Source organism: Cheilinus undulatus, linkage group 3, assembly GCF_018320785.1.
Source record: "Cheilinus undulatus linkage group 3, ASM1832078v1, whole genome shotgun sequence".
Classification (NCBI taxonomy): Eukaryota; Metazoa; Chordata; class Actinopteri; order Labriformes; family Labridae; genus Cheilinus; species Cheilinus undulatus.
Genome location: NC_054867.1, coordinates 12,376,791 through 12,391,842, shown reverse-complemented (window position 1 = coordinate 12,391,842; position 15,052 = coordinate 12,376,791). Strand labels below are relative to the sequence as shown.

The 15,052-nt window shown below is 37.7% G+C and overlaps 1 protein-coding gene across 1 annotated transcript in view; it reads right to left on the bottom strand.

Annotated features, from left to right (window-relative positions):
- The window catches only part of LOC121507462 (contactin-4-like), a 268,675-nt gene that overhangs the window by 125,380 nt on the left and 128,243 nt on the right, over window positions 1–15,052 (bottom strand). The window contains exon 5 of the mRNA XM_041783800.1: window positions 3,800–3,895. Within this exon, the coding sequence (XP_041639734.1) occupies window positions 3,800–3,895 (96 nt within the window). The remainder of the gene's footprint in view (window positions 1–3,799; window positions 3,896–15,052) is intronic.

Below are 15,052 nucleotides of genomic sequence, written 5' to 3'. Positions count from 1 at the left end.
ATGTAGAATACAATCCCTGAATGCACAACACATCAAACCTTGAAGCATATGGGCTACAGCAGCAGAAGACCAGGGGGTCATATTTACTGAAATCAAAACTATTTCAATCAAAAATATCTTCACAAGCCAGGTTACATGTTAACATAGGATTCCGTCTTTGCCTCTAGAGGATCCTTCACCTTGAGATTTGTGGGACTCCAGAGGCACCAGCAGCTTCGAATACCTGTTTGCTGCTTTGTAATGGCATTTTAGCATCTGCTCTCTTAATCCAATGAACTTGTAAGTCAGAAACCTTCCTCATTATGCCTTTATCTGCACAAACCCACGTGTGCTCTGAATCAGCCACAAATTTCTTCACAGTACGATGGTCACACTTAAGTTTTCATTAAATATCTAATGTATTCATACCTTGTCCAAGGCATTGCACTGTTTGAGGCTTTTCAGCAGCAGAGAGATCCTTTTTCTTTCCCATATTGCTTAAAGCCTGTGGCGTACTTAATAATTCTTCTTCTTAAGTAGTTTTCCTTTAATTGGGATCACCTGGCAAACTAATTATCACAGGTGTCTGAGATTGATTTCAGTGATCCAAGGGGCCCTGAGACACAATACCATCCATGAGTTTAACTGAAATTGAATCTTTATGGCACTAAAATCCAACTGGCATAAGAATTTGGAAAGCAGTTTAGACTTACAAGCCTTCTTGATTTTTGTCCATTAGAACAGGGTATGAAGTTAAAAAAAAAAAAAAAATCTTCTTTTAGGTGGCACATTGTGTCAAAGGTTATCATCTAGAGACAGAAATAACGTTTAAAAAATTACAAAAAAGATAATAATAATAATAATAATAATAATAATAATAATAATAATAATAAGCCTACATTTCTAAATCCCAAACCTCACAAAGAGTCAGGACCTGACTCTGCTTTAATCAGAGTCAGGTCCTCAACATCCAGATCTACAAAGACGCCAAAACACTGGTGTTTGCCAGCAGATCTTGTTGCTTTTAGTGTGGCCAATTTGAATCCTATGGTGCCGTGACCAGCAGCTTGGCTTGTGTTTTATGTTTATGTGTGTGTAAGTCTGCAAATGTATGAGTGTGTACGTCTGTTTGGTTGTGTGCAATATGTTTCTGTGCGTTGAGTGCCAACAACCTGGCCAGGGTATGTGGGGAAGGCTGTTTAATCTTTATCTGGTGTCTGCTGTGTCCTATATCATTCCGTCTGCTGACTGAGTGGGGAGATATAACTGGAGCTGATCTGTGTGCTGTGCACTCTGATAGAGTTTTGTTCTAGTTTGTTCTGACAGGCAAAGCTTTTATTTTGGTGAATGCTCAAGGCTGCTCTTTGTGTAGGTTTATCATTAAAGTGCTGGGTCTAAAACGTGAAGGCAAATAAGCCGAGACAAAGCAAACCATTACATGTCAGCACGGCCATTATAAAGTGAAGATGGATCAACTCACTGTGTTTGCTGCTTCTGCTTAATGAGAGACAGACCGATATAAGTGGTGGTGACTGGTTACTTTCTCCAGCTGAAAGATACGGTGAGGCTTATTACATGTGGGAGATGTAGCTCACTAAAATGGACTCCTAACTGACAGCTTGTATTGCCTGTGTATATTAGTGAGAAGACAAGTGTCTTGAGGGGGCTTTTCATGTGCCTGATGATGCCTGACATGTTGGAATTATTTCCCCATTGGTCTTAAAAACCAAACCTTAATTGGATTACTTCAGGACAAATTGGCAGATATGAAAAAAGCCAGCAAAGCAACAGTTTCACAGCTTAAGTCAGTCAGGTCCAGATGTGTGAGAAGAACTATTTGCAAATAATTCTGAATTTTGGAAATGCTGCGGACTTTGCCAAGCTTTAAGCAGGGAAGAAGCCCAAAAGGATACAAGCTCAAAACAATTACAATCAATTCAAGGCAAGCAGCATTCTAGTCACAGCAGACCTGGGCATGAATCAGTGATATCTGTAAATGAGTGTAATCCAAGCAGCTGTTGCATTCAGCTCTTCCAGCAAGACAAGTGAAGAAGCGCCAGAATGACACATCTGCTGCAATTAAATACGACAATTGAAAAACTTTGCAGAAAAAAATGAAGTTTAACTCATAAATTTAAATTCATTCCAGGCGCATGCATAGAATTAATTCATAGTGGTTTCTGAGTCCTTGTTAATGTTAAATGTAAAAAGTTTTCCTCTTACACTACACTTTTCTGGTCTTTCACTCAGTCTAAGCACTTTTTAATAGAAAAAATCACTATACATGTACTCAACTTTGGAACATTTACTTTGTGATTGTGGATTGTGGAAAGGCCAGGGCCACATGCTTTTGTTAAAAATCCTGAAAAAGTGGTTTATGCATAATATTTCCCCTTAAAAAAACTTATTTAAGTTGGAGTAAAAGTACTGATTTCAAAATGTCCTAAAAAAGTGCATGTAGATGAAAAAACTACTCAATTACAGTAATGTTAATTTAGTTATCTACTTCCCACTCCTGCTTATAGCACCACAGTGCATGAACACTCATTGACAGGGGACAATGATCCTTGTACTATCATGAAGTAACCAGGGCTCTCATTTAGAAAGGATGAATGTGGGTGTGTAAATGGTGGAACAGGAGGCAGATGCACACATTTCCAGGTGGATTGGGATTACCAAGAGAACACTGCATGTGCAATATTTTAAAAATCAGAATTATTTTGGGTGCACACCAATTTTGGTGCATGTGCAATTTTAGAATGGATTCTACACTGTTGTATAAATGAGACCCAGGAACTGGCTTATTGTTTCTAATGATGCAGAATTTCTTTCTGTTCAATTTTCAGATGGTCGCCTTATCAACCCAAACTCATTGTAAATGCTTTCAACTGTCCATGCTCTCAGGAACTTTTACTGAGCAGCTCCACTACAGTAGATGTACTGGTATGTTAACATCCTGAAGCAAAGTTTTGGCCAGAACCTTAAGGATGTTGGCAATTCAAAAACATTCTCAGGCGCCAACATGACAATCACAGAGTTTTAATTAATATTTCAGTTTTTCTACGATTGTTAGGTGATAAAAACGTGCACCGTTTTTAAGAGATGGAAAATAAAGTGCCCAGGGATGCAGCACTGTGCAGCTGACAATGCAGCTTCGAGCACTTGCCCTCCAGGCCCATGTACTGGTCACTGAAAGCTGAATAGTCAAATGCCAAATTTTCAGGCTGTTTGGTATCAGGCAGAAACAAAATTCCTTTAAACAGTCCAGGACCATCTTATTCCTGCAACCATACCAGCTAATATTCACATTCTGGAAGTTAAAGACACTCTGCCCTTTACACCACTGTGACTGTGGAAGCTTTAGTAAACTTTCAGGCTATTCTGCTCAAAACTAAATTAATCTAAACTCCATTTTAGTATTTTGCACAGATCTGAGATGATTGATTTTTAATATTACTCTAAGCAAGAAGCTAATAAGAATTCAGTGAAACCAATGTGAACCTTAAGCTTTTGTACAAGCCATGGTTAATAAACATGGCGCCATACTAGTTTCAATCAGCTGACTCTGAAATTACACCGAAAAGATTTTAATGAGCTCAGCTGTAGGCTCTGACAGCCAGGCAGTCGCACTTTCTGTCCCTCACCATAACTGGAAGTGTTGAAGGGTGTCAAAAGTGCCAGTGATAAAGATAGAACACATACAGCGATCCAACTAGTGTCAGCCTTACCAAAGAGTAACTTTCTCAAATACAAATTCTTAAGTTCATATGCAGTTTTATTTTCTATGCAATACACTGCAAATGGGAACATGTAGTTTTACCTCCAGAATGTGGTGGTGGGCCGCACAACAGAACCACTCCTTGGCCTTCACGGACTGATACAGAGCTTCTTCTGTGAGTCTTGAAGTTCTCCAAGTCTGAAAATTATAGTAAAGGACAAGTCAGTTAGAGACCAGGACGTTTTCTTTTACAACATATAAAAGTGCTTTCATGAATAAAAGACCATTTTTGTCAGCATTGGTTTGGCTCTTTTTGAAGCGGTTAGGCCATAGGGCTTTAAGCAGTGTGCAGCAGGCTGCAGGGTGAAAAATAGTCACAACATTCTAGCAGTATATTACTGAGCTCAGATAAACAAAGCAGACTCCCCAACAACACCAGAAAGTTCCTGGCCTTTAATTCTTTAGACTTTTTAAAGACACTGGGGCTTAACAGCACACAAATACAGTGCTTATAAACTTCAGCCGAGGTCAAATCCACACAGTGTGACTGCAGCACAAACCACCGGACTGCTGCACCACCCTCATAAACAAATTATATTCAAACACAGCACCACCAGTTCCCGTCTCTGTGCTTTTAACAGAGTCAGGCACATTTCCGGGAGTGACAGTGTTTTTGGTGATAAACCTTGCTTTCCAAGACCAAATTATTACAGTACACAGTGGAAAAACAACACTCACGGAAATGAACTGATTTAAGGTTGGATTTAAAAGACAAAGAGAAAGAGGGGGCTGCACAGCGTCACAGGGATAAGTGATTTTGCCTCACAGTAGGGAGGTTCCTGGTTCACCTTTCTGTGCAGAGATTGCATGTTCTCCACGTGCATGTGTGGCTTCTCTTCGGGTACTCCGGCTTCCCCCCACCACCAAAGACATGCTTGTTAATTGGTGACTCTAAATTGTCCATAGGTGTGAGTGTGAGCATGCCTGGTTGTCTGTCTCTATATGTCAGCCCTGTGACTGACTGGCGACCAGTCTAGGGTGTACCCTGCTTCTCGCCCAATGACAGCTGGGATAGGCTCCAGCTGTCATTGAACCATGAAAGTAGTTATAGAATAAATAAAGCTTATATTTTAAGAATGGGCAATATGGGAAAAACATATATTGCAATTATTATGGCAGGCTCACGATCATGGTTCTATCTTGGTTCTGTTTCATATTGATTTTAAAGACTTATTTGTAAGTTACTAATGAGGACAACCAACTTATTTCCTCATGTATATTTTTATATCGCACAAACTGTTTACAGATTAAGTCTACTGAAATGTTCTGTCTACAGAAACAACCTCTTGTTAAATGCATTGTATGTTTTCAATTTCTCATATTTCAGTAGTTCAGAATATTTCAACATAAAATTTTGCTTTCTCTCAATTCTGTTCATCAGGTACTTCTAAACGAGTAAATTGTGGTTAAAATTTGGACTGCAAGAATTCTTGTGATTTTGCTTTTCAGAATTCCTTCAGTTTTCTACAAGTAGTCAATGTTTAAGTCATGTCAAGTGAAGTCATGTGTATGGCATTACTTGATTTACTTGTTTTTTCTTTTTTATGGTAAGAAAACAGAATCACAAAATGTAGCCATCCAAATAGTCTTTGTGTGAAAGGGTGACCTTATTTTGATTTAAAGTCCCTGTAAAGTGAAATCCAAACTTTGTGTCTTTACACACTAGATATGTTGAAATATGGTTGCTGTAAACATGTGAAAACACAGAGATTAATGTGTGACTGAATTTCTAATTCAGACTGCTAGAAGGTTGTTCACTTCTTTCTTGGCTTGGTTTTATTTAGGCAGGGTAAATATATGAGCCCATGACATCATCGGTCTTGATGGAAAATTACCCCGCACCCCTGCCACTACAGTGATATAAAATCACCGAGTAGTTTATCTCAATATATTATATATATTTTATCTATTGATAGCTTCATTGATACTAAACAGCCAGTCAAATGCTCTGTTATTGCTCACTGAGAGGTAAATTTCCCAAATCAATTAGTCAAGGTGGCCTGTGTGTCATCAAAAGTACCATAACAGAGAGATTTATGCCAGAAAACAGTAAATTTAACTCCCAACTTCTGCCTCTCTGCTCTGGCACAGAGCCAGGCAGATCGGTGCATTTTTGTTGGTTTGAGAGGATTGTGTTTCTCCTGAGTGGGCGTGGCTTCAGCTCATTCAACTGACATCCTAGATTTTACTGTCTTGTTTTTTTCATGATTTTGAGGCTTAATTTTGTATACTTAGGGATTTTTATCATGACTGAAAATTGGCCTGGTGGTTCATAACACAGTGGCCCTTCATACATCGAACCTAGAATAAAGATTTTTTTCATCACTTTACAGGGACTTTAATGTAGGCCATTTAAAGCAGTTCCACACCCAGACTTTATTTTAAGGACTTAATCCTCAGTTTTGTTCTCAATTTAAACCCTGAATCCCTGCTCCTTTGAGAAGCAAATGGGGAGAATGTGATCCTAGATGTGTAACAACATTGAAGACTTATCTTGATACAAAGATCTCTTATCTTTCTTCTATTTCTTTACTTCTAGTAATAATTCAAATCTATTTGGCTTCATTTGAACATCAGTACTGGTATAATAACATCCATACTGAAAACTTTGAAGGAAAGAAAAATCTTTAAGTAATCAGCCTTCAAAGTCAGAAATAGTGAGCCATGTTACATGTAACAGAGACTCTGGAGTTTTTACCTGCCACATAATTGCAGTGCAGATGAGACACAGTTGAGGGAGTGGGAAAATGAAAAGTATCAGGACTATTAGTCCTTCCTGCTCTAGCGATTGTATATTCCAAATAATGAATGAAAGTCCTGCATGAGCTAAATGCATTATGAAAAAAAAAGGAGTCGAAATCAATAGTGACACACACCCACTAATATGAGCCAAACAACAATCTGCAGCCCTGCTGCTAAGCAGAGAGGGCTGCTGCTGCGGGTCACACATGAGGGATTTTAATAGCTCCGGTGGTAATCAGGTTACCTTTCATTCATCACACCCACCAGCACTGAACATTTCAAAGCTGCTATGGTATGAAAAAAAAAAACAAAAAACAAAAGAAACAAAAGAACTAAACTCATTTTCATTTGACAATTGATGAGAACAATAGCAGACCATGTACACTTCCTATGACTGACTGCACTAATGAAGTAAATCCTGCTAGAGCTCAGTAAACGTGATTCATACATTACAGGAAGGCTTCATGTCTGCTCTGATAACAAGAGTGGGAGGGGGAAATCAATTCTCCTTGCTTGTCTTGTTTCATTTACGAAACATTTGAAAATTGATTTTTGCATTTAATTATTGCCTTTGTTATATTTTCTTCCAATATTTTAGTTTTATGTTCAACATTAAGGTCATATGCTTTGAAAACAAAAGTGTTGTGCTTGTAAGAAACCAAGTCTTGAATGTGCACACATATGAAGATGAGTGAAGCACAGTCTGAAATACATCCATACCTATTCTCTAAATGTAGTAATTAACCTTGATTAACTTTTCTCAATTATACCTTGGTAGCCTATTTTAAGTTGCTGCGAGCAGCTGTGCAGACAGCAATGCCCTCTGGGCAGGTCTGCTTGTTACAAAACTGCAACCAATCCACTTTCAAAATGAGATTACTGATTAGTTCAGCTCCAAGTGATCTGAATGTAGAATTATTGGGCTCACTGATTTATGAAGAGGACTATAAGGTCAGTTAATATATGTCATATTGGCTGCAGCACAGGTCAATTAAGCAGCCTTCAATTATTTCTTTAAACATAAATCTTCTTTTGACCCACGAGGATAGTTTAACTAATAACTATTCAAGACACTTCAGGACTATTAAGAACGCACCAGCAGATATTGTTGCAAAGATAAACGACAGATTTGGCACTCTAGGGTCAATATGTGTTTCTACCTCTTGAATGTTAAAAACTAGCAGAAAAAACTGGTGTTCCCAGAGATCCTGATGACTGTCTCTATTTTCAAAAAGCCAGATTGTTGTTATAATCACAGATATTTGATGAGATCGTCAGCAGGGACAGGAGAAACAGTGGGCGGGGGAATAACATCACAGCACATAACAGTGATGTCTCCAAACAACAGCTCTCTTTTCAAGTCTGGCAATGATTTAGCTGTAGTTCCATTGGTTATTAGCATCTAAATAGCTAAGTCCATATCTTATCCATGAGACTGACTGATCTAATAACGCTGAGAGCAAAGTTTTAATGAGCAGGCATATGGAGAATGGCAGAACAGGATGCCAGATCAGTGCAAAAGAAAAAGCCAACTGGTTTGTAAATAGAGAAACAGAGCACTTATGATTAAATACTGCTACAACAGAGACTCCTACAAAGATTATCTTCTACAGCAGATTCAGGAAATACTTCAAAGTTGTGCTTCTTAACTGGTCTAGCATCAATACCCACATTACGGACAAAGCATGGCCAAATCTTTTTAGATTTTTCAGATATAACTAGATATTTCTAATAAAAACTGGGGCAGTTTGGATTTGAGATTAAACAAAAAAAAAAGCAAAGAAACAAAGATACTGAGACAAGTCCTTTCAAAGAAGAGCACATCTCAGATTTTGTTCCTGTGCAACTCACTGACAAAGGCTGTGCAACACACTTTTGGATCCTGATACCATGGGCATAGCACGGGGGGGGTACTGATTACCCACAGTAAGAGGGTAAAGTGTGTTTTTTTTTATCTTATTCATTTTTTCTTGCAAGATGAGGACAGTGGAAGCAAAGAAAGTGTGGAAAATAGAGGTTTACTTGCACTCCAGCCTCTCCACAGGTGGAGGTCAGTGCTCACAGGAGGAACCAGTTACGTAAAAAGGCAGAGCCTTTTGAAAAAAACTCACACATCGTTACGGACCAATCAGAGCAACAGAACATGTAACGTCGTGGCCCCAAACCGAGGTGTGCTGCTACGGACTAGTAAACTCCATAGAGGACTGCATAACGTGAACCATGGCGACTGTAGATGTCACCCGACTGTATGACATGTACACAACTTTTGTTTTTGAAAAGAAAACAACTCACTGCTGTTAGTTGTTCTTCTTTTAACAAAGAAACGTCGTCAAGTTCTGATAAAACTTGCGCTTTAGCAGCATCCACGCTAATGTGTCCATAACTGCACCAGGCTCTTGTTGCTGCTTGCTTACCTCACAACTCTGCTGTGCCTGACAGTACTTCCCCTTCTCACTGATTGGTCTTGTCACTTTCTAACCGGGCCCAAATAGTTCAGATGGAAACTTTGCAAGATGGATTCACCATTAAGAAACACAGAAACGGGCGAATCCATCTGCTTTGCAAGGTTATAAAGGCCCTGTACTGGATATCTTGCCTTCTGTTCACTTATGAGGTACAAATCCATCCAAAAGTGCACTGAATTAGGATGGGCTGAAAGTAGAGAAAATCAAATGGCCATAATTGTACAGAAAACTCCCAGAGCACGAGTAAAAGCAATTCCCAATGAGGAGTGCTAACTGAAATGGAAATTCCTGATAATACAAGGTAATTCATTTTAACAAAAGTTAAAATATTGCTCATAGATATAGGAAATATATAGTTAAAAATAAATTAAAATGCGTATAAATATTCATAAAACAACATTTTTGCTTGGCCCTCTAGCTAAGTGGGGGGCCCAGTGGAATTTTTATGACGGGGGCCCAAAATCCTTAGCTATGCCCCTGCCCAACATCAGTTAAGTACCAAGGTATTAAAGTTTCTTAGTTCTGACCGTATGCTACTGTAACGTAAGTGTGACCTTTGTACCATCCAGTGTTTGCCACCCTTGTCTTAATAAGAAAGACTACTTCTGCTGTCCTATCATCCTGTGAACTTTGTTTTGTGGCTTTTCAGCCCAGGTGAATTAGTGTGCAGGTATCTCCTCTGCCATTTACAAGACAACAAAGAACAACTCTAACAGGACATCCTGACCTCTGTGTTTTGGGTGTGTTTGCACCTCAGCTCAGTAATGGAGAGGACATGGAGTACTTCACCACATGTTTTAAAAAAGTTGTCAAAACACACCTAGAAAAATCCAACACTTAGCCTCTTGTGCTCTTGTTTCACTCTCTAACACTTGCTCTGCTCTGACTGCATCGCAACACACTGGTGTGAGCCCCAAGGATGTAGCTGTTACTGCTGGTGTTCCAGTTTTGCCAGCTGCAAGTGAAGCGGTCCCTGTGCTGCAGAAAGTTCTTGTTTTTCCAAGACGAGCACAGGTGTGAACAGGAAGGAACTGACAACACAGTTTAGACTTTGAATAACATGATAACAAGCTCCTTAGCAGGTGAGAAATATTCATCATCCTAATAAAGATCCCACAGACAGTTGGATTTCTCCTATGTATAAATTAAACTGACCCTGTTTTATTACCAGTTATACCCTGCAATAATAGGTCTAAGTTTTTTAAAGGTTGTACATTAGGCTAAGACGTTAATGAGTCAAACTTTTAGCACACTTCCTCTGTAATGAGCTGGATCCCCAGACAAAAATCTCAGCCTAGTGGTTGTGAGATTAGGTGGTGATGGAAATACACCAGCTGTTTTGCAAGTCAACATTGACCATAACCACACAAACAAGAAAAAATGCCCTCTTTACCAACTATGAGTGTAGGATCACTGGTGGATACCTGTTAAAAGACAGCTCTTTTAACTGTATTAGCTAGATGTTTCCAGAAACATAGCAAATAAATGGGTTTACAAAGCAAGTGATAACTTTGTTCTTCATTGTCCATATTTATCCAGAAGCTGGTAATTAGGGCTTGGCAATTATGGCCTGCTGTAATTTAAAAATCGCAGAGGTTGCAATATTGCTTTAACTTGAAGTGTGCCAAAACACCCATTTAATACATTCACTTTTGCTGCTGCAGAGATTTTAGGCACAATATGCAAACATTAAAGTGTACATTTCTTAGAATGGTTTACAAAAAATCTCCGTTTTTTTAATCAAACACATGACATAAAAATGATGATCCCCTTCAATAAAACAACTGATATAACATTTGCAGGATGAGTAAAAATAGTTAGGCAAGCTTAGCGTTAGTTCACAAAAGTCATACCCCCTACTGTGATCAGCTGATACCAATTATTACCTCCCAGCTCCCACAGCCAATCACAGCTCTTTCTCTCAATACATCAGTGTATTTTAATACAACATACTGCTCACTTATCCCTGCTCGCATCAATACTGATGCTGACAAAGCTTCTCCTCCTTTTTTAGCTTAAAGCTTGTTGCATACTCAGATTCATGCCACAATGGATTTATTGCCTCTGAAATAATTTCATTGTTTTCAGTACTCATTGTCATAAATGTGTCTATCCATATGGGGGTTTCTAGCTACGCACTCCCTGCTAAATCAAAGCATGCTTCTTGACTAATCCAGGAAGCATCTTCTCAGCAGAGCCTTCTCTGCCAAGTAAAACTGTACAACCATTGTGCAATAAAGTAGAAACATGTATGACGAGATTGTTCTTGACTGAATGTATGTTCTAAAACAGATAGGTTTATTGCTTGAATTTGTTGAAAAATACACAAGATGAGGAACACATAAACACATATTAAATCACAATACTGGGGGGAAAAAAATTGCAATTAGATTATTTTTGTGAATCGTTTAGCCCTACTGGTAATGTCAATAATATGTGATGAGAAGGTTAACTGTAAATGACTTGAATTTTTTTTTCTTTAGAGTTTTTCTAGTAATCTGGCTACTCAAAGTAATTTCACACTGCAGATAGATTCACACACTTAAACTCTACATTCACACACTGATAGCAAAGGCTGCCAAGCAGGCAGGGCATCAGCGTTAACAATCACAGTCATGCACATCTATGTAACCAAAGCAGCAGTGGGAGTAAATTGGTTTTAAGTGTCTAGCCCAAGGACACCTGGGCATGTGACTGTGACAGCAGGGATTGAACCCACAAACTTCCACAACCAGGGTCGACCAAAATGTTTCACAGTCTGACAGGCAAAGTATGGAACAGGAATATAGAACCAAATTTGTTTTACCTTGAGGGACCTTTACCTTTGGATTAGAATAAACAGGGAATTTCCCCTCTTATTTCTATGAATAAACCCACCCAGACAGCGGCAAGACAGGTGTCGATGCGCTTCGTCACAGCACATTAAGCCACTGTTCTATTCTCAGTTGACGGCGTGACGGTGTGTTTTGGGCTTAAATACTTGAATCATTTGTTCTTTCAGTATTCACCGCAGACTTACCAGAGCTGCCCCTGGCCAAAGTGAGGCCCTAAGCAGACTCTGATATGAGGCCCCCCCATGGGATCATATTTATCATGCAAACACCAGATGGATGTGCAAAGAAAGAGAGAAGAAAAACACTCAAAGTGAGCCCTCTCCTCACTCAAGTTTAAGTGAGAGCTGTCATAGTGGGAGAGACAGAGCGTGCACTGGGCTGTAAATAAAGGGTAGATGCACTTTATTTACCTCACATATCCAAACCCTCATACTGTCAAATATATATCTTGATCTTCAGTTACATCAGATAGTCCTTTAGACTCCCCAATGCTCTGTTTGTCATCTGTTAGATAAAGAGCCATACATTCAGAGTTTCTCATTTGTCATTCAGATTCTTTAATCCACAGTATGAACATGTAAGTTCTCTGAATAAGCTTTTAGGATCTCTGTTTGTGCGCCAAGTTCCTCCTGTCAAAGTGTGAAAAGTAGCTCTGGATTAAAGTACTCACAGCGTCCACTTGTTTGATTTATGTTTTTGTTTGTGCCAGCTCCTCACTGAAAAAAACAAGACGCTGTCTCTACACCATAATAACCCAGCAGCTGGGCACCGTCCATAGATTGGATGACAAATTTGCTGTCCATAGTCATCTTTACTCCTCAAATCACTGTCCCTTCAAATTATATTTTCTGGCCTGTGAGAATGTCAGCCGGCACAGGTGGGTCAGTGACCAACACGTAATAGTGCTTCAAAGGGGAAAACAGAGCAAAGACGTCAAAGGATCTTCAATCCAGGTGCTTTCCTGATGGTTTATGTTGTATTTAATCAGGCTTTTCACTTATAGGGAATTTATTCTTATGGCTTGCAATTTTTTTCTTTAAAGGAACTGTTGTATTCTGAATCACTCAGATACAGAGTTGACCGAGGATCTCTGTGCAGTACAACACATTATCATCTATTATTATGATTTAAGTTTATCACTGTTGTTGCTAACTGTTTTGGAAATATTGTAATTCATTCCTGGATTTTATTTCAATACATCTGGAACAGATTGGGGGAAATGGTGATGTTCAGTGCTCCAGCTCTTGTCTTTGAGGGTCTTCAACTCTATTTGCACAAGAGCCAGTCTTTTCTTTACAGACGCTGGGGGGTCTGGACATTCAAATAAACTAAAATAAAAGACATTTTGGTCCTAACAGGGTCAACATTTAACATTAAATTTCCATCCTCATTTTCACAAGTAATGTATTATGGAGAAAATAAACTTGATAATGAATGATTCCATTTAATGACATTAAAATAGTTAAAAATGATACGTTTAAGGCTTGGAAACTGACATAAAAAGTCAAACTTATTAGTTCAAAAGGTCAAAATATGAGATTAAAAGTAAAAATAATGAGTCAAAAGGCAAATATATGAGATATGAAGTCAAAATCATTAGTTTAAAAGGTCCAAAACTGAGATAAAAATCAAAATAATGAGTTTTGAAGGTCCAAAAATTAGATAACATATAGAATCATGAGTTTTACACATCAAATTGAGAGATTACATTCAAAATCATAAGACTTCAAATAGGTGATAAAAAGTCAAAATTATAAATTGAAAAGGTCAAAATAGGAAATCAAAAATAAAATCATAGGTTTAAAAGTTTGAAATAATGGATAAAATTTGAAATTGTAAATCTTTAAGTGTCAAATATGAGATAAAAGGTCAAAATTATGAATTGAAAAGGTCAAAATAAGAGCTAAAATTTATAAATGTAAATCTTTAAGTTTCAAATATGAGATAAAAAGACAAAATTATATATTTAATGCTTGGAAACTGACATAAAAAGTCAAACCTATTAGTTCAAAAGGTTAAAACATAAAAGTAAAATTCAAAATTATTATTCAAAAGCAAAACTAATGATATAGAAAGTCAAAATCATTAGTTTTAAAGGTCCAAAAATGAGATAAAAATTGAAATTGTATTAAAGGTAAAATGAGAGATAAAATGTAAAATTATGAATCTATAAGTTTCAAATAGGAGATAAAAGTCAAAATTATGAATTCAAAATAAGAAATGAAATATGAAATCATAAGTTTAAAAAGTCAAAATAATTAATAAGTTTCAAATATGAGATGAAGGGTCAAAATTAGACATGAAATCTAAATTCATAAAGGTCCAACTGAGCTCAGAGTCAAAATTAGGAATTTTAAAGATCAAAATATAAAACAAAAAGTAAAAATGATGAGCTTAAGTCATAATTATGAGGTGCAAAATTGAAAATATCAGACTAAAACACAAATTAATTTATTTCCCACATTCCTGACGTGTTATCCAATTATGTCTACTCTTTAGATTTTCACATTTTTATGACTTAACATTTTAAGTTATCAAGGTAAAGTTTACATTTTTATACTTGAGGAAATTTTCAGACCTCAAACTGCTGGGCCAGTTATAATAAAAATATGACATGATCTTGTGGATGTACCATGGTGCAGAGTTAAGTTCAACACTGCTGATGTAGATGTCCAGAAGGGGAAAGTGCACTCTCAAAAAGCCTTCTGTGAACAAATGATACAAAAAAATGCAGCTTTAATCAAGATAATAAGTATGTGTTTACCATGCCAAACCACATACAGAAATACAATGCTTGTGTGCTTTTTGTTGATAAGTCACTAGGTTTAAGGATTTATTAAGACTTCAAGTGAAAGCTATGTGGGTTGACCAGTATTACATTTTCCAGATTGGCCACATTTTTAAAGGGTTACATATTGAAGCAAAGCTGACAGTCTTCCTTTGTATGCTGGCTGGTTGATGTTGTTATCAAACATACCTAATTCTTTGCTTCACTTTATGCAGCATAGAAAGTATAAATACGATGATGTTTTACAAACCAAACATGACAAAACTGACAAACAAACTGCTGTCTTTAGAGTCCTGTCAAAATAATCAGACCATTCCAAAATGGCAGCAGAAGCTTTTCATGAGTAGCGGCACCACTTACTTTCATCTGAAGGCGCACTAGATGGTTAGATAAAAGCACTCAAGCTTCCCCAAATATGAGCCAAGAGAACAAAGTGCACATGTGCAAGAGACATCTAAGGTACTGA